At 44.4% G+C, this 24,851-nt stretch overlaps 1 protein-coding gene across 1 annotated transcript; it reads right to left on the bottom strand.

Annotated features, from left to right (window-relative positions):
* Positions 1–24,278, bottom strand: cdh11 (cadherin 11, type 2, OB-cadherin (osteoblast)). The gene is made up of 14 exons (XM_076104163.1): positions 24,128–24,278; positions 23,198–23,337; positions 22,152–22,446; positions 19,833–19,952; positions 17,660–17,827; positions 12,506–12,693; positions 6,929–7,042; positions 6,685–6,824; positions 5,933–6,069; positions 3,988–4,109; positions 3,734–3,851; positions 1,689–1,940; positions 582–733; positions 1–366 (listed from the first exon to the last, which is right to left on the bottom strand). Exons 1-14 carry the CDS (start codon positions 24,276–24,278, stop codon positions 1–3), a joined length of 2,463 nt encoding a protein of 820 aa, XP_075960278.1.
* Positions 24,279–24,851: the final 573 nt, after the last annotated feature.

Here is a 24,851-nt window from a genome sequence, read left to right as displayed (position 1 = left end):
TTAAGAGTCTTCACCATCATCGTCATCGTCCATGATGCTGTCTTTGGTCCCGTACAAATCCGCCAGCTTCTTAAACCTCGGCCCCCAGCTCTGCAGATAGTCATAATCCAAGTCAGAATCTGTTGTGACGGACTCGAGGGAGCTCAGTGACCCGGCCAACGATCCTCTGCCTTCATATCCGTAGATCTGAATGGAGTCGTACGGGGGGGCCGTCGGGTCGCTGTCGGCTTCCGCGATCCGACTCTTGATGAAGTCGTCGACGTCGACGCTGTTGGCCGCAGTGTGGCCGGCGCCGGGCCTGATGGAAAACTGGAGCTCTGGTTTCATGTCCTTTCTTGGCAGGAAGCCGTTGGCACCGTCTGGGTTCTGAACAATTAGAGAGAGAGAGAGAGAGCACCGGTGAGATAAAAGCTGTAAAGACACTTTTCAGAAGTTATTGGAGAATGAGCCAGAGCTGAAGAAGAATTGTGTTGGCGGATGAAGTGCATCGTGTCCAAATATCGGTAAATAACAAAGATATTATTGTCAAATACAGAGTAAACTGAAGAAATACTGGGTTGCCACCTTGCCCCTCTTCATACCTGAAGTGTGGCGATGTCGAAGGCCTCCGTGTCCTCCTCACCACCTCCCTCGTCATCGTACGTGATAATGTTCTCCCTGATGTCCTCCTCCTCGAACACTATCAGCGGCTCCTTCTTCTGACGCCTCAGCGCAACAAACAACACCACAATCGCTGCCAGAGAGAAACACACAGACACACGAATCAAAAAAATTGCTCCGCATTTAGTGATTACATAACAATCCTCACAAGATCTCTGTGAGAAAAGGAGAAAAAGTGAGCATTAGATAATTAGTGTGCACTGTGGGAGATAGTGTAATTAGACCTTGGACAGTTTAATTAATATCATTACTGTATTGTGCTATACACACACATGCCAGTTTAATTGCAGTTGGTTATCAACATGTTGGACTTCTAAAGGGATCCCAGCTGTGGAGTACGATGGTGTGAGAGTACATTACAGTGAGACAAGACAGCGGCTGAAAGGTGGGCTGAGGAAGAAACGTAAGGCTGGAGACACAATTGAAGACTTTCGCTGTTTCTGAAAGCACATTTTCACCAAACGGCAAATATAAAAAAACAAACAGATTTTCACTCAGACCCCGAAGATGGAGTATCTGAGAAGAGTAGAAGTGATGCTGTAGCCGCTGATGAACGAGTGACTCTAGGACCTCTAATCTTATCAGGAGCTGAAACAATGCAGTGCAATGCCAACATGGACGTTAAAAGTAAATATCCAGCATGTTTGGTATATCTTGGACATCGAGTATACAGACTTGGACCCTCTGTACCCCAAAACCTGCAGGCAGGATTGAAAGGCATGTTGTTGTTTTTTAACAATCGCCAAAACTACACCGTTTATCATAGCCAGAAAAGTCTGTATCGTCAGATTTTTATCTTTCCGACGGTCCTCCAACACATCATGTGTGACGAACACTTCTGTCAGAAAAAGCAGCCAAAACAAAGCTTAGAATTGTGATATTTCTTCAAAAACATTTTATTCTAAATGTCTCCTTTCAAGTTTTGGGGATCAGAAGCTTAAAAGACTAATTCTGTAAACAAATGAGCAACCCTTAATGGTGTTACCAAACCAACTAAATATCTAAACTGACTAGTTTGAGCTCCTTACCCAGCAGAATGACGATACATGCCAGGATAGCTATCAGCGCCCCGGTGCTCAGACCAGCGGGCAGGACGTAGGGCTCCACGTTGCAGGAGAGGATGGTGTCTCTGCTGTCACAGGAACACACTCTGATGGTCAGCGTGTTGGTGCTGCTCATCGCGGGGAAACCGTTGTCGTTGATCTCGATGGGAAGGTAGTAAACATCCTGGGTGAGGCGGCTGAATCCTTTACGGAGCACATAGATGCTGGCCGTGCTGTCTGTTGAGAGAGATGTTGGTAAACGGACAGGAACATGAGAAGATGAAATGATTTTAAAAGTAAAGAAAACAAATAATCTTTCATCACATCCTCTCTCTGGAAGAGATGAGGTTTCTTCAGAGGCGTTTTAAGGGCTTCATCGCCAAGCAAACTGTCTCTTAACATTTACATTAAAAGTACATTACCAAGCAGTAGAAGTGAAACGTGTAAAAGCGACGTGCACTGAACACGGTACTTGGAGCAATTTAAGGAAAGTGGCTCAGGATGAGCCGCAAATTATCTCAAATGTACACAGAGTTACTTTTGGACAAACTTTGCAGAATCACAAACTCTCTGGTATTACTATACTTGTGAGCACCCCCACGGGCTGCATTTCTTTCTTTCCCTCAAACCTTAACCTTTACTGAAGCCTCGTCCTTAAGCATAAAACGCTGTTATCACTTCTACATCTATAACTTCAGCACATTCAGCAGCAGCAGAATGCTCTTGCTTCCTATTTACCAAAATATGTTTTGGGTGATTCTACTGAAATCTCACTTTTCATCTCTTTTCATTTCCTCCAATTCTTAGTGTAGTGAGGGGACACACACACACACACACACACACACACACACACACACACACACACACACACACACACACACACAGGCCTGGAACCACTGAATGGTTTTCTATTGAGGGCTATCATGATCGTACCTCCCGACCGCACTACTCCAATATATTCTGTCAGCCTGACTCTCTGTAGGGTTTACTGTAGAATAGCAGCAATAATGATCTTTATTAATAGAGAAATGCTTTAACAATACAAAGACATAGACATCACTGTCTTTCACTGTTTAAATAAAGCTCAGGTAAAAGGAAAGAAGGATGCAACACACAGCAGTTGCACTGAGGAATTAAGACCTTTGTGATTTTAACATTTACATTATAAGCACAACAAAACTACAGCTCCCACAGAAAAAACACAACAAAAAACTACAAGTGTGGCACGGGTACTTGCGTCATTGTAATTTGGTTTTGTCCATATCTGAAAAACTAATTTTTTTAAAGTCATTTTTTCAACTTTGTATTCGTTATGTCTGCTGTCTAAACACTTGTACAGCGTTCGCTTGTCTGCTGTTATTACAAACAGACTCGCCTCTTCTATCGAGCCATGGCGTTGAACCCGCGAACATCTGTGGCTCATGGGAAATAGTGTTTGTTAAAAGCCGCTCGTAACAAATATCTAATAGACAACTTTTTCTCATATTTTCTGAAAGAAATATCCTTCACTAGATGTAAGAATTGAGCCACGTGTTGAAGCTCTGTTCCAAGGCGGGGTCTGTCTAATGCTTGGTTTTGTATGCTCAATACGTCCTCCCTGTTCATCATATGAATCTCACTGAATGAATCTTACGTGCTTCTCTTCAGCCTCTCACAATCTTCTTCTTCTCCATCTATAGTCTTCTTCTCTCTGTCTCTCACTTTCTTTCTTTTGGTCTCTCTCTCCCAGCACTGACAAAACTTAATTCAATCAGTTGGCCCCCTAAGATATTTGTACAGACGGAAAGAGACCCCACTGCAATTAATACAGCCCGCACAACATGTGTGCATTCGCTCGCTCGTGTGCGTGTGTGCGAGAGAGATTCAGGGCACCTGCTGCTCGCTACAAGGTAGCGTAAGCCTCCATCTGGTTATGCTTTGATCTAATCTGAGTGAAAGAGGGAGGGAGGGAGGGAGGGAGACGGCAGATGAAGGAACTGTAAGATCCGCAGCTAGAAAAGGGTCAGAAACGCATGGCAAAGGTGGCCTACCTCTGTTGTCTTTGAGGGAGAAGTTGTGGTTGTGTGTGACTTCTGGAGCGAGGCTGAACGTGAAGTGTTGTCTGTGAGCCATCTCGTCCTTGTCCACCGCACTTACTGTTTCAATGTCCTGACACCCACACACACACACAGACACGAGTTAGAAGAGAACACACATCCATGTAGAATAGTGGTTGTGGGTAAATCATGTGTTTACCATCATCTCACACACACACACAGACACACACACACACAGACGTACGTACCTTCCCTGGCGCGACAGTTTCACACATGAGGACTTCGTTGTTGTTGCCAAATTCTGGGGCGTTGTCATTCATATCTTTCACTTTGATGTTAACACGCACTTTGGTGTCTTGGTGGTGGCCTCCTGCACACACACACACACACACACACACACACACACACACACACATAGTTTAAGGCAAAGTCATCAGTATTCTGCTGCATTCAAAAATTCAAAGCAGTGTCAAAGTCATTAAAACCAGACTTGTGTGAGTGAGGAATTGCTCGAGTGTCGGCACTGTAATCCATGTGTGGCGTTGCCCGAGCACAAAGCTAACGATGGATATTTTCCAGCACAGATTGCCTGTCAATCAGTCAGCCACTCAGCCGGCCATTTGTTGTTTTTATTTTGCGAGACATCAAAACCATGCAGTCGGACAGCGTGCCACTCAGTCAGCCTGCGCCCACACTGCTTCTTTACTGAAACCATGTTGATATGATCAAGTTATAAATGTCAAGTTGTGCCTGTTGAAGATTAAATTGATGAACAAAGTGTGTTGCAGGCAAATATACAAAGTTAGACTCCCGATTCATCCAGATTATTAGCTAAGAAAGAATATATTTTTCTATCTATATTCATCTTTAAAACAGAAAGAAACAACCATTTGTTTCTACACTGTACTGCTTCGCATATTTGTAATTCTAGTCGGTATGATTTTTCCCTCTACCCTGTCATTACCAGGCATTTATTTAGCTTTCCAGGGCCTGTTAGCGGTTTGCAAGGGTCCTAGTTTTGTGGGCGGCGAGCCCGTTTCCATCTGGCCGTCTGGCGTCTAGCACGCCACAGGGAAACCACGCGGCGCTCTGCTAGTTTGAGCCCAGACCACAGAATACCAGGGTGGGGCCACTGCGGCTCGCTGGCTGGAGAGGGTTTTTCTTTGTGGGGTCGAAAGCCGAGGAGAGAAAAGCGCCGGAGGGTTAGGGTTGTGAGTTGACTGGCGTTTCCCTCTTTTCGCCCCTCACTCTCTCTGTATAGTCCGGGGTTCTGTGGTGGGGACGGATACCTAAAGGTTTCAGGGGCGCCTTAACTTTAGTTTTTCACTTCTCCTTCACTGCTTCACGGTTTAGATAACCATTTTTGTGAGCATCAACAGCTGTAACTGTATGCCTTCAGGTTTTCTTTCATGTATCCAAATCACAGAACTAAGTCAGAAGAAGTTTAAAATCCAAATCACTCGCCACATGTGGGACAATCTCTTAAGAGCCAGCCGAACACAGTCGATCCGTGTTGGTTCCTCTTTCTGACTCTGACGTTAGCTGCGTGAAAACAACACGAGATGCCATGCAGACAAACTGCACCCAATGCAACAGTTACATACACCGGCCTGCCGGGACACGACCTGGGGTAAATAATACCACCGAGCATCTGCATAGAGCTACTCCCTCCTGGTTGAATCTGAATATATAATTCGTTTCCCAAGGTTTTAAGCAGTTCTTCACTGACATTCACGGTGAAAAAGAAATAAAAAAAGCTAACTTTAGTCCCAGCCAGAGGGAAAAAAATAAAATAAATTAGAGGCAGCAGCTTGAATCCACTTAAATGTTGTGCATTAGATGTCATGCAGTCTCCCCAGCACCCGCAGAACGACATGTTGGGCTGTGGATGCCAGCAAATGTACAGCCTGGTGACTGTCTGGGATCTTTATTTTGTCTCCCCATCTTATACCAGTGTATATATATATATATATATATATACAGTTTATATATATATATATATATAAACTGTTACTACATCTCAGTAGTTCAAATCAGCCAGTCACTAACTGTTCTTCTGAAATGACTGAACACATCAGTAGATTAGCACCGACAGTCCCGCAGCCGTCGTGTCACTTCACATTCAAACATAACGGGAAACAGACAGAGCGGCTGCACACTTGAGGACGTTTGTAGACGTGCACACACACGTACCTATCTCTGTGGCTGACACAGAGATATTATGCCAGGCCTGTGCTTCTCTGTCCAGTGGCCTCGTCGTCGTGATCTTGCCGTCTTCCGAGTTCACGCTGAAGAACTGCTCTATGTCCGTGTACAGAGGGATCATGTACCTGTACGCGGAGTTAACACACAGACACAACGGTGCTGTTACACATGAGGAGGAAGAGACGTATGAAAGCTTGCATTTTAAGACACGGATACACTAGATTTATTAGTGATATTCATCAAAAACAGCTGTAAGATGCAGCAATCCTCCAAGTCTTGCAGAGGGGAACGTTGAGCTTTCAGTCGGATTATTGTGGAGATAATTCAGTTACAAAAAGAAACGACTTTGCAAGCATCTGTTTCTATAGGTAATGTAAAATTACTGTATTTAGGAAATAAAAAAAAGTGAGGCATGCATATTGTTTTATAGCTACTAACGCAGTGTTTTCAGTTGATTTGTTATAAAGTGGGACTGGCTCTGCCTTTGTAATCCTATTTTGCATCCCTATTCTGTTGAAAACTCTTTATATGTAATTTGTGTTTTCTGCATAAAAATATAAGTTCCTCTGAGTCATATTGTTTGTTCAGTGTAGCTGAAAATATTGTATTTCAAAGGTTTCTTTTTTTTGGCGATGTTCCAATTCAAACTGGTTTGAAAATTGAAATTGCTGCGAGCATGACTTGGTGAATGTGTGCGTGTGTGTATGTGTGTACACACACGCCGCGTGTTTCCTTGTTACCTGACGGGATTGTTGGCAACATCAGTGTCCTTGGCGTGGACTCGTCCCACCAGGGTGCCTTCAGGCGCATTCTCCTCCACCTCAAAGGTGTAACTGGGAGCTACAAACACAGGAGGCTCATCTGCATCCTCCACCGATATCTGCAGCCACGCAAACACACAGTTAAAAGGCTCCACAAACACACACACACACACACACGCATACACACAATCAAATGCATGCACTTTTTTGTTTACATGCCTACCTTTATTGTGGCTTCGTCCTTATAAGGCCCCCAAGCGAGGTATTGGGGGTCAAGATGCTGGTTGGATCCCTCCACCTTCAAGGTGTACGACCTTTTGGTCTCAAAGTCCACGTGCTGAGAGAGGAAGAGAGAGAGACAGGTCACTTCATTCCTCTTTTACCCAATATCAACTATAAACACATTCAAATAGTGTATCATCTTCATGCAGTGTGATGACGTCTGATTCAGTACTGATCCAGACAACAGCCATTTTAAAAGGTGTTTGCTCGTTCTCTTGCAGACAGACATGACGGAGCAATGAGTCTGACTTTTTACAAAATACTTTGATCCGTTGATTGCATTCTCAGACACTGGCTCTGTGATATTCAGTGAGTGGCCGGTGCAGTATCTCTGTCCTCTGGTAGGGGGAGCTGTTGCTGCATGAATGCAAACTGTCATTTTATCACATTATCACAGTAGCAGACTCCAGTGTTACCACTGCTGTTACAGACCAACGGAACCAGGAGGAACCTGAACGCAGTGGTTTGATATGATTTAATACGATAGGAGTAGTTTGGGACCAAATTAAAATATGTGGTTGTTTCTGTTAATGAAACAATACAGGTCTGTTTTTAATGAGCTTTGGGAGTCTGTGAAATCACATGATAAAGGGGAGGAGTAAGGGTTTGGGGTGGGAGATGAAATTCAAGTCCAAGGCCACAAGAACTTCAGTTACTTGGCGTTTTTTAAATAGTTTTTCATTTATTACACCCTTTATAATGAAGACAGGTCAATTAATAATACGTTATTATTTAGAAATCCCTGGCATGGGTTTTTCAATATCACAGGTAGGCCAACGTCAGACCCTCAGATTGAATTCACTCATATTGAACTGAGCGCCAATTCACTTACTCTATGCTGGGAGAAAACCCATCGACTTATAATGGCTTTGATATTAAATTGACTGGAGTGTGTGCTTTGAGGTATGCAGCTCGATTGCCCGAAAAAAAAACCTCCATTGTGCATTTTCCTCACGTCACCTTATCACGGCCGTTGCGTCGATGAATCCAACTCTTTTCTCCTCACTTCTATTCTCATGCGCTGAGTACTTGCGGGGAAAAGTCAACTAATGTGTTGGCAGTCATTGTATGCAAGCTATAATACCAGAGGGAGGCTCTCCGCCATGATTATGGGGACTTGTGCATTGCCAGCAGCACTTGGCTGCGACTTGCACTCATCCGCTGCTCCGTCGTAGCCGTAATCACACACTCTTATGGGTGTCATTGCTGTATTATGAACCCAGATAATAACCACTTTGGTCCCCACCACTATTTCTTTTATATATTTTTTTCCCAGCCAGTATGACTGAACTGGCGAAGTCCCAGGAGCAAGCTTGATCTTTTCATCTCCTGGCTACCATCACTTAATGAACCCCCAGTGGGAGGAGAGCCCTGTGTGAAGTGTTGTGAAAGCAGAGTGAAGCTGCTGTAGATTTATGAGTTCAGCACAGGCGGCAACCTCCGCTTCTGAAGAGTGAAGCCAGCGCTCAAGTGTCTTAAACTTTCATTTTTTTCTACTGGCCAACAGGGGTGCGCCTCCTCTTGTTGTAAAAAGAAGTCTAATGAGAAATTAACCTGACTTATTAATTGATTTATTACCTCAGTAAACATTGTAAACATGAGTTTATGGTCTCAGTCTCTAGTTTCAAGTCTTCTTCAATACAGCATGATGTTCATTTAGTACATTATGGTCCATTTAGAGTCAAACAGACCATAAAGCAGGGGATGCTTTGGGGCGGGGCTACACAATGATTGACAGGTCTCTACCAGAGACGTATACGGCGTCTCTACGTCACTCCTCCTCAGTCCAAATATGGTCACTTCCTGTTCACCGGTTGCAAAAAGTCAAGATGGCGACGTCCAAAACGTCACGTTTTACGCTTCATAACGTAAGTCCACAAACCAATGTGGGACGTCACGACAACTACGTCCACTTCTTATGTACAGTCTATAGTTTAACACACACACACACACACACACACACACACACACACACACACACACACACTGGGGGTTTGCAGTGATTAGGATGGTCACCAAGACTACAATAACAAATATTATGGATGGAAGCTTCTGCATTAAAGAATGTCTCATCTTGTACTGTATATTGAAGCTACCCTGCTCGTAAGTGACACAAGAAGAGAAGGGGTTAACGCCAATAATTCTCCCATCATATCAAACATGGTGGCCATGTCCTCATCATCAGCAGGTAACGCCTCTGAAAACAGCTCCCAGCAGCTCTTCACTCTGATCAGATTCAGAACATTTTCATGTGACGCGGCTGCCAAGTGAGTCGGCGCCGCAGGGACGTTTCTCCTCTGGATGGATTGTCTCACGCTCATTCAGTCGCAGTGGCATCTGACTCCGTGGCGTCGGTGTTTAGCGTGTTGATGACAGGTACAATGCTAGTCGGATAGATTTGACCCAGTTCTTTCATTTTCCCTTTCTTTTTCCGTCACGCTCCCTCTGTATCATCTGCCCTCTCTCTCTCTCTCTCTCTCTGTCTCTCTCTCTTTCCCTCCCTCCATCTCCCAGTCTATAGAGCCACTCTCTCTTCATGTTCTCCCTCTTTTTGTAATCAGTGTGAGATAATAATATTCACAATAATGCCCCCCCCCCCCCACACCCCTCTACTCCCTCTCACGAACACACACACATACACACTCGGCTCCTTAATATTCTGTGGACTGCTTTCGTCAGGACACAGTTGAAAGAGAATAGCTGATTAAAGCTCATCCCTGTGTGTGTGTGTGTGTGTGTGTGTGTGTGTGTGTGTGTGTGTGTGTGTGTGTGTGTGTGTGTGTGTGTGTTAGAAAATAGAGATTAGTAAAGGCCACTCCCAATGCTGATTTTGAAAGTGTGTGAGCATGCCTTTAATTCTGCATTGTACCTTGAGGGGGCCAAAGGTGTTAATTTCCCCCGAGAAACATCATGACTCAATAAACACACACACACACACACACACACACACACACACACACACACACACACACACACACACACACACACACACACACAAAAACACACTTCAAATCAGCTTCAGCCTATTAGGCATTTGTTCCAGGAGACACGGGGATCCATGTCGAGGGATTGTTGTGCGATGGCTCCTGCCGTCAGTCGTGTAGACAAACATGTTTCATCAACCGTGGTCGAAATAAGCTCTTGCTGCTTTGGACGTGTTGGGGAAGTGCCGGATACTTTGGACAGCCACACGCCATCCTGTCTGGGTTCATGACATCATCCGGATGCACTCTGAATTCAACCCAGCTGTATTCTGTTGTATTTAGCAAGCCACACGTCGTCTGGTTTACTACCGCGGTGTGAACCCAAAATAGACAGATTTAGTGCATAAAAACTAGATCACGATGCCGATTCCTAATAAGTCTGAGTTCATGCTTTTGTTATCTGAACGGAGTTGGGATGGATCAGTGCTAGGCTATGCTAACGCCGTATAGCTGCTCCATCATCAATCAAAATAACGTCACCTAGGCAGCAACGTTTATTGTGCAATCCAGAGACAGACTGGTTTACACACACACATGTAGACACATAGTTCTGTCTGGTTTCTGGTGTTTTCGCAAAGCTACAAAAAAACCACAAATCACGCAAATTCCGAAATGAATGACTCAAATTACTGTCACTGCTTTCCAGACAGATTAAAGTGGAGCTGTGTGTGTGTGTGTGTGTGTGTGTGAGAGAGTGAGATGCACCAGACTGTTTTTACAACGAGGTCCATGGTCCTTAGATATACCGAGTTGAGCGTAAGATGTTCACACAGGCATTTAATTCCAAGTTTTCTGCCTCTGGCTGGTTTACAGACACACACACACACACACACACACACACACACACACCGTGCCCCACTTGAGTGTAATCAGCTGCTCTCATTTCTTTGATTGGACTGTCCTGCTTTGCTCATCAGTGCATTTTGTCAACTTTGAAAACTACACATTTTAAGGGTTCCCATGTGCGTTTTTTTACATTTTATCTAGTAAAAGCAATCTGTATTCCAGTTCTTACTCAAATCTGGTTTTACAAATTCCCACCTGAGCACTGCCCACTACAACCTCACAGTTTATACTGTTCTACTGATCTACGGGTTAGCGCCTTGCTCCAGGGCACACACACATGCCAGGCAGCGTTACTCATTATCGCTCACTCATTTCCCTGCTCGGTCCTGACGACACCGGTGGGAAGAGAGCCCCCCTAACCCTCGTGCAGTCTTAATGCCACGCTCCAGCAGACGGTCGGTGAGAAAAAAAGTCATGAGACAGACTTGTATCGATTGATTCCGACGGAGTTTTTCCCACAGCGTCGGTACAACCGAGGCCGGCTGCTCTCTTGAGCGACGTCATCACACTTTCATGCACGTACTGTAATTACATATTTAGATGCTAAGCCTGCTTTTCTTGCGTCTGGCAAACCTAAAACTGTATTCTTTATATTTCAAGGATATCAATCAGAGAAGTAAAAATAAAATCTTTCAGGAGACTGACTTTGATGTGCTTTTCTACAACACACTGATAGCTCCACTATGAATGCTTTTATCTTTTAACTGAGAGGTCGGACGCTAAAAGCAGGCCACCGTAGCTCACTGGAGGATTCAGCTCACTGCAGCGACACATTCTGTGTGTGTGTGTGTGTGTGTGTGTGTGTGTGACGTGTGTGTGTGCATGTAACAGAGAGTGTTTCTGTGTATTTCAGAGAATAAGAGACGGACAGAGAGTAAGAAAAGGTAATGGTGTGTGCTGAGCTGGATCACTGAAAGTGTTTGTGGGTGTGTGGGTTGTATGCACAGTGCAGAAGATGAGCATCTCTGACCGAGGGAAGCATGAAAGTTAATGCACGCTCACTCGCGTGCACACACACATACACACACACACACACACACACACACACAGCAATGGAAGAGTCAGTGTTCATATCAAACACGATAAGAAACCACGAGGGTCATCAGAGGAGGAAAGGAAACGCATCAAAGCCTCCCCTTTTGCTTCCACCCACGTTTCTTGCTGCTCCGTATTTCCTTATTATTTTAACACATTATATAAACTCACAAATATGGACTCAAACGTGGGGCTGTTCGAATCCCACACTGAGCCGCTTTGTCTATCGAAAAAGTGCCGTCTCGACTACATTTCTGTGCCGGCAAATTGAAAAAGTGGACGATGACGCAGACGTCACTCACCGCTCTCATAGCATCGTTTTCAGCAGACGGACACAGTTAGCGACTCGGTGATGGACATAGTGGAGCATTTAGCAGCTGAAACAGATATTTCCCTCAGGAGTTGGTAGAGACGGAAAAACCGAGCTAAGACGGAGTGAATGTTGGACTTAAATTCAACAAATAGTCAGAAACACGACTCCAAATGAACGGTAACGTATGTTATCAATGTTAAAATTAGCAACTGTTTGCTGACAAGTTTGTCTTGTCAACCTTAAAGTTGCACTTGCAACTTGTTTCTACTGCCCCCCAAGAGGCAAAACAACAGTGAGCTTAGCAGGTTTAAGCCATAAGTCTTGTTCATTCTCTCCTTACCTTCTTCAGTTTGATGACAGCCTCTCTGGTCTCGGAGTCGGTGCTCAGTTCAAACATGTCCAGTCCGTCTCCGTCTATTAAGCGGTAGTTCACCATCCCGTTGTCTCCGAGGTCGGGGTCCTTGGCCTTAAGACGGCCCACCTCCTCTCCGGGCACTTTATCCTCGGATACAGACATTGGATACACACCTGGGAGGAACAACAACAAAAAAAACAGGTGGAAAATGTCGTGAGCGTCGGTTGGCTGGTCGGGGGAAATGTCTGATCCCAGCTTGTTTTCGTACTCAACACTCTTTAGAGTCTTTCGATAATAATTCCTGGCCGGCTGCCACTGTGTTTACTATCTGAGGCAGGGGTCAGTTTGGGAGGGCAGAGAGGCATTACCATGAACTCTGCCATCTGTCTGCTGTGGCCCAGAGGATATTAAACCCCCCCATAGTGTCAGGTGAGTGTGTGTCTGAGGGAGCAGACACCTGGCCTGCAGAATGAGAGCGGCAGGACCATATGTCTACTCCCTCTCCCCCTTTATCCTTTAAACCCTCTCTCTTGTACTCTCGCCCCCAAACCGTGTCTCCCCCACTTCATCTCGTCTGTCTCATTTTATCGTAAAATGCAGTTCTCTCCCTGCTAAGTTCCCCTCCGTGTCCTCCCGCTCTGTGATTCAGACATTGAGCTCAGAGTGGACTCATCACTTTACACCATTAGCATGTTTGCCCCGCTCGCTCGTGGTGTCGCAATCCTGTGAATCATCAAATTCATCTTGGTCACGTGGCTTCCAATGAGAGGAGAGGAGAGGAGACTCACGGGACTTGATCCACCCGAGCCCAAATCCACCTCCGCCACATCTCCTTCAAATCCTCACCCAAATCCCTCCTCTCCTCTCCATCCTTCCTCTTCGTCTTTAAACTCCTCTCCACACTGTTTTACTCTCTCTTGGCGAGATCCTTCCCTCCCTTTTCGTCTCTCACTCTCCTCTCCCCTTTTTCCACGTCACCCTTTCCCAAATCCCTCCATTCATCCTCACCTCTCCTCCCCCTCGCCGCCTTGTTTCTCTCATGTATACCCCTCCTCCTCCACCTCCTCCTCCTCTGGCTAAAAGCTCATTTCATCCCTGCCCTCCTTTCACCCTTTTTCCTCCCTCTCTTCTCCTGTCGGTCCATTCTTGCTTTTCTTAAGTAGCTTAACTTCAATGGCTGCTGGCAGCTGAGTTAAACGCTGTATGACAGGACACACAGGCGGCCTGGCATACCTGGCTGAGGGATAAAAAGAGGCACAGCTCACACAGGAAAACGCACTATCAAGCCCCACAGTGGAAGAGAAGTTAAACAATAATAAACTCATAAATCACCCGTACTGGTTTCCTCTGTAAAGAAAAAGTTCTTTTTCACCAGTTAGTTAGAGTTTGAGGAAGTCATTAGATGCTTTCATTAGCTCTGTGTAGTTGATTGCTCTATTCGTATTCTAATCAGATGAACCATAAGGAGAAGCTCCTTAAATCAGCAAAGTTTAGATGGAAGCGCCAATAAAGAGCCTCGTAAATGTAACTGATGGCCACAATCTGCTAGGTCAGTCATTTTAATGTGATTACCAACAATAATGCCTGATATTACTTTGTAATTTATACTGGAGATTATGCGTTATGAGATTGATAATATTGTAGATGCATTTTATATTAGTATTTTCAACTTGGCCGGCAGACTGGTTCACAAAGCTTCAGGAAGAAGAACATCCATTTGTGGAGTTTAGGAGAATAATGTCCCCTTAACAGCGACTCATTTATACATTTTTAAAGTAACTTTCAAACAATTATTGACACGGGAGTTGTTTATTCATGAGTATAAACCGCTAATGTGTCTCTGTGGTGGGTTGTAATCACTGTGGACTTTACATTTAGCTCAGAGGTTTAATTTGTACCAACCAAATTGTTATCGAAAGTTGGAACAGTTTGCATTACTAATATGGAGGATTTGAACAGGACTCAAGGGTTGCTACATGCTTTAATATCCTCACTTATGAGATGATGGTATCCATGCAGCACACTCAACATCGTGCACTAAAGGCTTAAAGGGCCAACTGAACGTTCTCACGATTTAATATGTGATAACTGATCAAATTTAACCAAAAAGTAGCGTGGCTAAAGTGCTAACTGTAGCACATCCCCTTAAAAGTACGAAAATGTTACTCCATATTTTTGATGCATTTTTTGTTTTTTTATGTCAATTTCTGCTCGTTACATGAATGCATTATTTTCAAAATAAACTTCTCCCTTCACAGGAAACAACTTCGTTAAGTTCATGCAACAGAACTGCTGAGCTAGGTTTATGAACAGATCGTGGTTTGAGTTAAAATAACTAGGGAAGTGGCGTTGCTTATGTACAGAAGTTACGGGACAAATATACCAACGATGATTTCTTGTTTCTTAACTTCTGGGTGAAAGACCAGCTTTTGTTGGAGCCATCCAGCCCTGTGTGTGTTTTTGCGCTCTTTTCTACTTCCTGGTTCACGATTAGGAAGATCAGGAGATGTGAAAAGTTCCTCCCCAGGTTTAAAGTTGGATTTCCCGCAGGGACACAGAAATCCCTCATGGAATGTAAGCCATCCTCTTGTTTGTCTTTTGGTGATGAGAATAGACGCTTCTGTACAAGCAATCCTAAAACACACTGGAGGTAAATGATATGCGCAAATACAACCCTGCAGATATCAACCGACAGATCTCTCACAGCTCCAGACGTCTGCTATCGTCTTTGTTCTGCGTTGCTCATGTTTGAACAAGACGGAGAGACAGCCGGCCGTGAACGACGATATTCAATAAGAGCCATCTCTGTCACGTCGGGCCAAATAAAGACCCAAATCAGAGAGTTGGAGAGCAAATTGTTATTTGGTTTTTTATTGCTGTGATGGATTTTTCTCCTGATAATGAGGTGAAAGGGAGAGAATTACAAGGACAGAAAGTCTGTGAGCGCTCGAGCCTCGGAGTGAAAATATAACAGCTTGAATGGAAACTGAAAAGCTGGCGGAACACATGAGAGGGAGTCAAACTGCTACATATCTGCCTGTTTTTATCTCTTTCGTTGTGTTTTCTCTCTTTGTATCCGTTTTATTTCTGCCTCTTGTTTTTTAGTCTTGACTTGCTTATCTGATTTCCCTTTTCCTCTCCCCTCTCTCTCTCTCACTCTGCCCAACTACTGAATAAGTAATCACTGTCCTCATTCACACCATCTGGGAGGCTTTTCTTGCAGGTGTTTGTACTGCTTCCACTTTTTTTTTCCCATAGCAAGGGTACCGACAACCACAACATATTGCTATTTGATGTGTTGTCTTGTATCACAGATGTAAACTGCCAGCGATGCACGGCTGATATTTAGAAGTAATGCAAAGAGGCACTTTGTAAACACTTCTGACTGATAATGTGGCTGTGAATCCTGCGTTTTGTCCTTTTTGTCTTATTTTCAAAATGTTTGATGTCCACTTTGGACGTGGGAACATAAGGATGGCCTGAGAACCCGTCATTACGTCATCATTACGTCGTCCTATAAGCGTTTCTTTATTGGTATACTGACTGAAGTGCTGTCCTGAAGTCACTGGGAGGCTTCGCTGCCGGCTTCAGCTGGGAGCCAAAACCCAACGTCTACGCTTCTGGAGGCCCAGGCCGTATTGCTGGGCCCGCTGGAGGGAAGGCAGGAACGCCAGAACCAGAACCAGGACTGAGCGGGTCAGACTGTCCGACCCCGCTGCAGTGAAATGAGAGGTTTTCTAAAGGGAGTCTGGTGCTCATACATACATACATACTGACGACACTCTGCTGGAGATACAAACTTGTTTTTTCTTCATTTGAGCTGTCTTTCTCATCAAACTCTCTCTCAAAATGTTGTACGTTTGACCTGCAGAATGAGATTTTAGCTTTGTGTTGCAAAACACTGGTACACAGTCGGCTCCTGGGAGGTACACGAGAACCGGAGTGATGCTTTTGACGATCTCTTTCTTTCTCTCTTGTGTCTTTTCCCTCCCTCGCTACGTCTGCTTGTGTCTCTCCCTTCCCTCGCCTATTCAGCCTCTCCACAGGCTAAATATTGAGCCCCCGTCTATTGGCCCCCCCCCCCGCCCGCCTTCGCTCCATCCATTCTTGCAGCTACTCTGCTGAATCTCTTCCAGGAGTTGCTCTGCTCGGAGCCCCGGGAGAGGAGGAAGAAAAAAAAAGAAAGCTCAACAATATCAGAGAGGCAGAAAGAAACTCCAAGACAGGAAGAAGAAGATAGAATAGATAGATAGAAGATAGAACATGTTGGACATAGAAGTAGATTAATTGATAATAGATCCACAAAATATACTCCTGTTTCTGTCGGGTGAACCAGAAAGAATGAATCTTTGATTGAACATGTCAGACATATTTACCATCTACATTTGCTGCATTTTGAAATATTAGCATTGTGTGGTGTCAGCAAAAGTGATATAAAAAGGAGACATTTCCCCCCCATGTTATCTTTCAGTCTCAGAGTCAAATCAGAAACTGTCCACTTGTTTACTTGATAGCACCGCTGTGAAGGTTGGTGATACCAACATACCAGAAGATGAATCGTATTAGAACACCTGAGAGTAATACCTGCAGAAGCTTAAAGGTCCAGGGTTCTCAGGGTCCTTTTGTCTTCTTCAAACCTCAAATCTGCAGCTCTTGACAAACCCAGGCTAAATATTTCACTACTTTTTATTGCTCATAAAATCAGTAATTCACCAAATGTCCCAAGGAGAGGTTTAAACACACACACACACACACACACACACACACACACACACACACACACACACACACACACACACGCCTGAGGACATTGCAGGGGGGCAGTAAATAACCTTTAATAATTGATTTCTTAAGTTATCTTGTGTGCCCCCTACAGTGACTTCCCTAGCTTCTAGCGAGCGACATGTTTTCTGGGTTATACACACACACACACACACACACACACACACACACACACACACACACACACACACACGTGGACCGACATAACCCGCATGCACAGATGTGCAGAGCAGAAAAGGATTAAAGAAGCTTCGGGGATGAAGTACAGGCAGACTGTAATGTGGCTGATGTGAAAATTCCACACCTCCTAAAGGACAAGTTACACATCCCAGATGGAGAGGAGGCGTTTGTACTCACTCTGTGGGAACTTCGGCGGGTTGTCGTTGACGTCCGTGAGCGTGATTTTAACCTGGGTGGTCCCCGACAGCCCGCCCATGTGACCGCCCATGTCTTTGGCCTGGATGACGACGTCATAGTCCTGGCGCGCCTCGCGGTCCATGTTTGGCAAAGCAGTACGAATTATACCTGAATGGGCACATTTTTAACATCAACTTGATGCTCCGATGACATTATTTTTGACATGATACTGCTATACTATGATGACTTTTTAGGACTTTTTCACGACTCTTTTCTAAATAATATATAATAATATGAATATAAAGACATAATGTACAATGTTGAAACATTATTATGTCATACTCTACTACGACTAATTTACGACATCAATCTAAATTATGTAATTCAAACCTTTTTTTTATTTGAATATTTCAAAAAGTCAAAAAACTAAAAATCAGAGTAAAGAAACCTAGAGTGTGATCTACTTTCCTAAGAGCAGGTGTCATTTTATTTCAAGATATTTCATCTTTGCTCATCATTCAAATGAAGGAGAAGTCTAGTAAAACATGGGTGAAGTCTTATTTTCCTCCATCTCCAGTCCCAGTGATCGTTGCTTTCTGTTTAATTCATCAGCGACTGTTCTCTCTCCATCTCTCTCTCTCTTTCTCTCCCGACATGCCTCGCTGCAGTGTCTGGGAGTTGAGGCTTTCTACTGCCATATTATGCCAAGTGTGTGTGTGTGTGTGCGTGTGTGTGTGCATGTGTGTGTGTGTGTGCGTGTGTGTGTGTGTGTGCGTGTGTGTGTGTGTGTGCGTGTGTGTGTGCGCGTGTGTGTGTGTGTGACAGCATGCAAAGCTGATAATCTCCAAACCAATTAGAAATGTGAGCTATGGATTTGAGCCAGTCAAATACCCAACACTGGTTTGATTAGCCAGATTTACTCTGCCCAAATCTCTCTCTCTTCCTCTCTTTCCATGAACTCACTCTCTCTAAACCAATTCCTCTCTCCGTCGTCTCTACGCTGACCTCTCTCTCTCTCTCTCTCTCTCTCTCTTCCCCCCCCCCTCTCTCTCTGTGTTCTATTCTTCTTCACCCTCGCTGACCCATCACAGCTCCGTGTCGGCCCTAACCTCTCTCCTCAACCAATCTCTTCTTTTGATGGGAACCCAAATATTGGGCCTGGGCTGTGCAGAGACCAGTGCTGAATGTCCTCTGGGGACCTCTCTCTGCAGCAGAGCCTTCTCCTCCTCACAGACTCCAGTGGAGAGGACGTGCTGTTACGTGATCCCTGCAGAGGCCACTGCTTAGCTTTTTATGAGAGTGGTAGATGGTAAATGGTGCAGAAGCGATACGACGCTTCCACAAGGTGCCGTTACAGTTAAGGGATACACAACCAGGCTTGAGTCAATATTATTTATTGATATATTTTTTCAAAATGCTGAAATGTATTTTGTTTTAATGAGTCTAATATTATAATAATAACTAAGATTAGGTTAATGCACACATTTACAGCTTTAAAAAAGCAGGTGTTCAGTAAAGGACAACAACAAAAAAGTGCACCCATAGAAGGTAGTCGTCATTTGTAACCAATGAATGGAAGTGACCATATTTGGACTACGAAGATTGGCTTAATAGTATCTTAATCTCTGGTAGAGACCTGTCAATCACAGTAAGCCCCGCCCTAAAGCATCCCCTGCTTTATGGTCTGTTTGACTCTAAATGGACCATAATGTACTAAATGAACATCATGCTGTATTGAAGAAGACTTGAAACTAGAGATTGAGACCATAAACTCATGTTTACAATGTTTACTGAGGTAATAAATCAAGAGAGAAGTAGAGTCATTTTCTCATAGACTTCTATACAACCAGAGGAGTCGCCCCCTGGTGGACACTAGAGAGAATGCAGGTTCAGCATTGGCTTCACTTTTCAGAACTGAAGGTTGCCGCCTGGTTGCACTGTACATGACGAGTCATACTATATCATGCTGGCTAACTGAGCATAAACTTTCCTGTATTCACTGAAGTGTGGATGTTTAGTGGTCCTGCTGCACTTTACTTTATGTTGTCTACTTGCAGGATGCTGTTCAGTGTGGTGGCATGTTGCAACCCTTTCTGTGTGCAGTCTCTGTCTTTGCATGAGGCTACATGTGTTCGTGGCGTTGGTGTCTGTTGACCATGCAGGGCATCCTCACCTGTCTGAGGCTCCACAGAGAAATACGGCTGCCCTTGCAGGATGCTGTACACCAGCCTGGCGCTGTTGCCGTAGGTGGGGTCATCAGCATCTGTAGCTGTCACCTGCATCACTGACGTACCTACGGGACAGACAGACACACAGACAAGTCAGGAGATGACTCTACCTCAGCGATTGGTGCGTGCCGATTCACCTGGATGAGGAGAGGGAAAGGGAACCGCTCTCCCCTTCTCTCAGACACTGCAGCTGAACTGCTCCCGTGAGGCTGGTCCCCACTCTCATTTCTCTAAATTGCATCATCTGGTGGAAGCATCCACTCTCCAATTGTGGTGATTTTCATGATTTAAATGAAACATTATATTCCCTCCATGCGGTGACGGAGTTCTACTACCCCTGGGTTTATGAAACCCTTTTTTAAACCCACTGGATAATCTGGAAAACAAATCTCCAAAACAAGGTGACAACAAGTTACTTCCTGTAAATCTCTTTTAACTGAACTTTAACATATTCAAGCCTTTGTTTCAAGTGTGACACAACTCATGAAACTAACTCAGCCAAACATAATAAAGACAAGTAATATCAACAGTAGCTTTAGAGCAACACGTGAACATGTTGCCTCCTATATGCAACGGAAGTAATAGCAGTTTATAATCTGCAGGGCGAGTGTTACAGTTTTACTATATTTATAGCAGTTTTTGTGTATTATTATGAGGTTTTACATTTTATTCTATACCAACAAATCATAAATAAAAACAACACCACAGCATGAGAACAATCACTCAAATTAATGGCAGTAAAATACCAGCATGTCAAAGCATGAATTTTGTAAATTCATTCATTCTTTAATTTTCTTTCTGAACATAAATGACAGACTCCTTTTCAACCACTCAGCTGTAAGACCTTCAAAGACACAATTTGGTCGGCTATGTTGGCGACACATACGACCCGACCCGTCTTGAAACACGGACCGTTTACATCTTTATTTATGGGTGTGACTTTTTTGCTGTGTCATCACCATTCCCATCTATACGACCAATGTGTTTGTGATTAAATTGTTTACCAAAGGTCTCCATAGATCTCGCCTCATGCACCAGATGGATGAATTTATTCTTAAAATGTACAAAGTTTTCTTCCTAAGTGCTTGATGTTTCCAAAGTCAATAAGTAAGCGTGGTAAATAACTCAATCTCAATAATTGTGATAGTGATATTTGCCATAATAATCGAGGGGCCCAATAACACAGTGTGTTGTTTCTGGTTAAACTACTTCACACTTCTTTTCAGTTTCATATTTGCAGTTTTGACGTCTCCAGTTGCAGCTATGTGAGCGTCACGATCCAGCTCCATACAAAATTAATTTCACTCAACCCTGGTCTCATTCGGCTACCTTAAGTGCACTGGGTAAATCACCAAGAATGAGACTTCCTTCTCCATCTGTTCTAGTTCTGACATCCATGAGGGAACATGGACCTAGTTAGTCAAATTACAGCTTTTCTTTCTGTTCCACTCCCCCCCCCCTCCCTGCCAGACTTCTGTATTCAGGGTTCAGCTCAACAGAGCTCATTCCTTTCAGAAGTCCTTTCTTTGGAAGTCCAGTCCATTCAGAGACGGGATTTCTCTGGCTTTCAGAGAGCACAGCGCCACTGCCAGTGTGGTTCATTTGAGGTCAGCCCGAGGGTTGAAGACTCTCCAAGACCACATAATCTTTGGAAGGAAAATCTATCGAGATCAGAAGCTCTAAGTAAGGAGACTCTGAGGAGATGGCCCATGCCAGCCTAGTGCTAAATATTGCCTTGCTCCTGGTTGAGGCCATTATTTGTCACCATGTAATAAAAGAAAAGGTTAAAAGAAAGGAACGGCCCTTTGGGGTGTGAATGTGTCGGCTAATGGTACTTTCTGTTTTCCACTTCTCTGTCACACAATGATAATTTCAATGATAATTAATAATGTATGTAAAAGGCTATTGAGCAGACAAATAACAGACTATGAACTCCAGCGGTGACTTCATTAAGAAATATGCAACGGAGAGCTTTTCTCTAATATTGATTATCTCTTCTGAATTGCGTTTGTATTTGATGTTTTAAGATACACTTAAAACTAAAATGTAGCATTTAAGAAGCAAATTACTACGAGTTCTCAATTTAGATGTGAGAACAACGTACGCTAACGACATGCCTAGCTAACATGCATATGCCTCCTAAGATGCTAGACTTTTACGACACTATCGTTAGCCCACGGTATTTAATATTTAACTACCATAAACCTAAGCCTACCCCGCACCATCCCTCCTGTTCCCTAACCTTTTCTTTTCTTACTACTCACCAACATTGGACATCTCAGGCACCCTGGCGTAGTACGGCCCGTGTAGAAACTCGGGAGGATTATCGTTGATGTCTTGAACTTTCACTATGAACTGTGATGGAGGCTCCTGAGGCTTATTGGTGTCTCTGTCCACGGCCTGGGCTGTCAAAGTGTACTGGGCCTGCTCCTCGCGGTCCAGGGTCTTCGTGGCGTGGATGTTGCCCGTGTTGTCGTCAATAACAAAGATCGTTCCCGCACCTTCGCCGGACAGGATGTACTTGATGTTGCCAACGCCTGAGTCGGCATCTGAGTGGAGCTGAAATAGGAGGGGGGGGGGGGGGGGGGGGAGATACAAGAAGTGTGTGAGACAAACATAAACGGGGACATATGCAAAGGCAGTATGTGTGTGGCGCTGACAACGTCTGGATTTCAGATGGCGTGGAACTTGAAGAGAAAGAGAGACAGGACTGGTGATCACAGAGTGAGACGGGTAGTCTGGTCGCCAGACGAGACTGGAAGACGTATTGTAGCTCGGCTGCTTGGCGGATGTGACATGAGGCGTCTATTTCTCCAGCCTATACGAATTAAAGGAGCGAAACGACTGAGACGGGCTGTGTGAGACGGGCAAACACTAATAAGTAAGAAATTTAAAACGTTGTCAACCCTCCCAAAATATTGAAGAATCACACAGCGTTCAATTAAAGTGTTGTTCTTCCTTTACAACCCTTAGACAATGAAATATGATGCATTGTAAACATCATTTGTTGTTTGTTATGAAAGCCGCTGCTCGGTTTGAGTGATGCTGTTGCTGTGGAGGAGTACCACCAATCATCTTCACCTTGAATGTCTTTCTCTCTCCCCATTGACGAATGGGGAAAAGCACGTTTAAACCTGACTGGAGTTGGTGATTTGTTGTGACTCTGCGTGGCCCAATTGTGATTGTATATGGAGGAAAGATTGGCTATAAGTTTAACAGCAATTGTTTTTCAGTTATTAATCCTGTTTGACTCAAGAGGAGAGAAGCTGATCCAAGAACGCGTTATCAACTCGTGCTTTATTGTACTCACCCTGCCCACCAGAACTGGGTCAGGCCCAGTGTACTCCTCAATGACGAAGAACTGGTTCCAGACCCATCCTCGTTTGGACCTGTGGAGTACCTGCCCCTCCTTGCCGGCCCTCTGTCTGTGTCTATGCAGCGACAAGTGACCTACGAGCACAAGAACAACACATTCCTGTAAACAAATGCTGTATTTTTCTGTCAACCAATTTTAGTCAACAACACATTTAATGAATGAGTTATCACCACGAATATTTTCAATTGATTGAATCAAAAGTGGGAAGGAAGCAGTGACCTCATGAAGGCCCACTTTTGAGTTGTGGGTCATCAGATCTGAGAACATGTGGGTGGGTGGTTAAGGTGTCTCTAAGCAAGGCACTTAACCTCTGTTTGTTGCAGTGCAGCTGCTCGGTGGCTAACAGCAGCGGGCTGTGGTTGTACTGAGCAGCTGCCCCAGTGAACATCTGTAACTGAAGGGTACCTCGATGGAACAAATGAATTGCTAAGTAAGTCTCTGCTATGTAAGTGAATATAAAACAAAAAGAGATTCAAATAGTAAATAAATGCAAATACACTCCAGATGCACCGAAGACGTGATGATCCAAACCGTCTTGGGAGATGTTTAGAGTACGGCATGACCTTGTTGAACAGAAAATGTGAATGCGGTGCTTTTCCAGTTTTGTTAATGTAAAGGGGAAGAAACATTTCTATTCAGTTGAGTAAATATTTACTTCACAGCTTGGATGGTAACGTGTCTGTACAATAATTGTCACTCTGAAGAACGAGGCGACTCATGGTCACAAAGGACGGATCATTGTCAGTTTAAAACAAAAACAAATGCCATGACAAGAAGTGGTGATCATCTGCGCAAGTTTCAGAACGCATCGCATTTACAGTTTAGAGAGAGTGCGTTAAAGCCAAAAGGTTCCTTCTGTCCTACCTGGATGTCTGTGTTTGTGGCCCCTCTCATCCAAAGACGCGCTTCCTCTCCGGGTTCCCAATGCGACGCTACAGAGCGCTGAAATCCCCACCAGCACCAGGAAGGCCCTCAGCGGCCCGAGGCCCTGCCGCTTCATCGCCGGCATCGCCATCTCGCCCGACCCGAGCAACCGTGCGCTTCACTCCGCCCCCTTACTTTCTGGCTCCTCCCAGTGGAGCTCCGCTCCCACTGAGGTGATGTCCTGTTTCTGCTACTGAAATGTTGTTGATGAACTTCCTAGTTCATTAGCTGAGAAGGGGGCCTGTTGGTGCGGATACTCATCACCGACTTTCCTGTTATTGCCTTTTCTTCTCGTCGTTTATCTTCTTCTCCTCTCACAGTTGGTTTACTCCCTCTCTCCTCTGATCACAGGGCCTACAAAGAGAGCAAAGAATACTGCTTTAAAAACAATGCTGATCAACAAATGCACAGATTAATCTTCATAAAAGTGATGAATTCAACACTGACAACAAACAGTTCAGTGATCGTTCCTGTCTGTTGTAGAGGCTAAAGTTAATTGGCTGCAGTTGGAGATCTGACTTCTTAAATAGTTGTGTTAATTAAGACATTGTGCCTATTACGCAGACAACGCTGTCTGTAAACTCATTAGCTTTAATTCAATTAGACACTGACTGATTCGGTGTGGGAGGTGCAGCTCATGAGCAACACCAAGTCCCTGTTTTGC

The sequence above is a fragment of the Anarhichas minor genome, unplaced genomic scaffold (genome assembly GCF_050575085.1).
Source record: "Anarhichas minor isolate MPS153535 unplaced genomic scaffold, ASM5057508v1 ptg000029l, whole genome shotgun sequence".
Taxonomy (NCBI): domain Eukaryota; kingdom Metazoa; phylum Chordata; class Actinopteri; order Perciformes; family Anarhichadidae; genus Anarhichas; species Anarhichas minor.
This window is presented reverse-complemented; position numbering and strand designations above follow the sequence as displayed.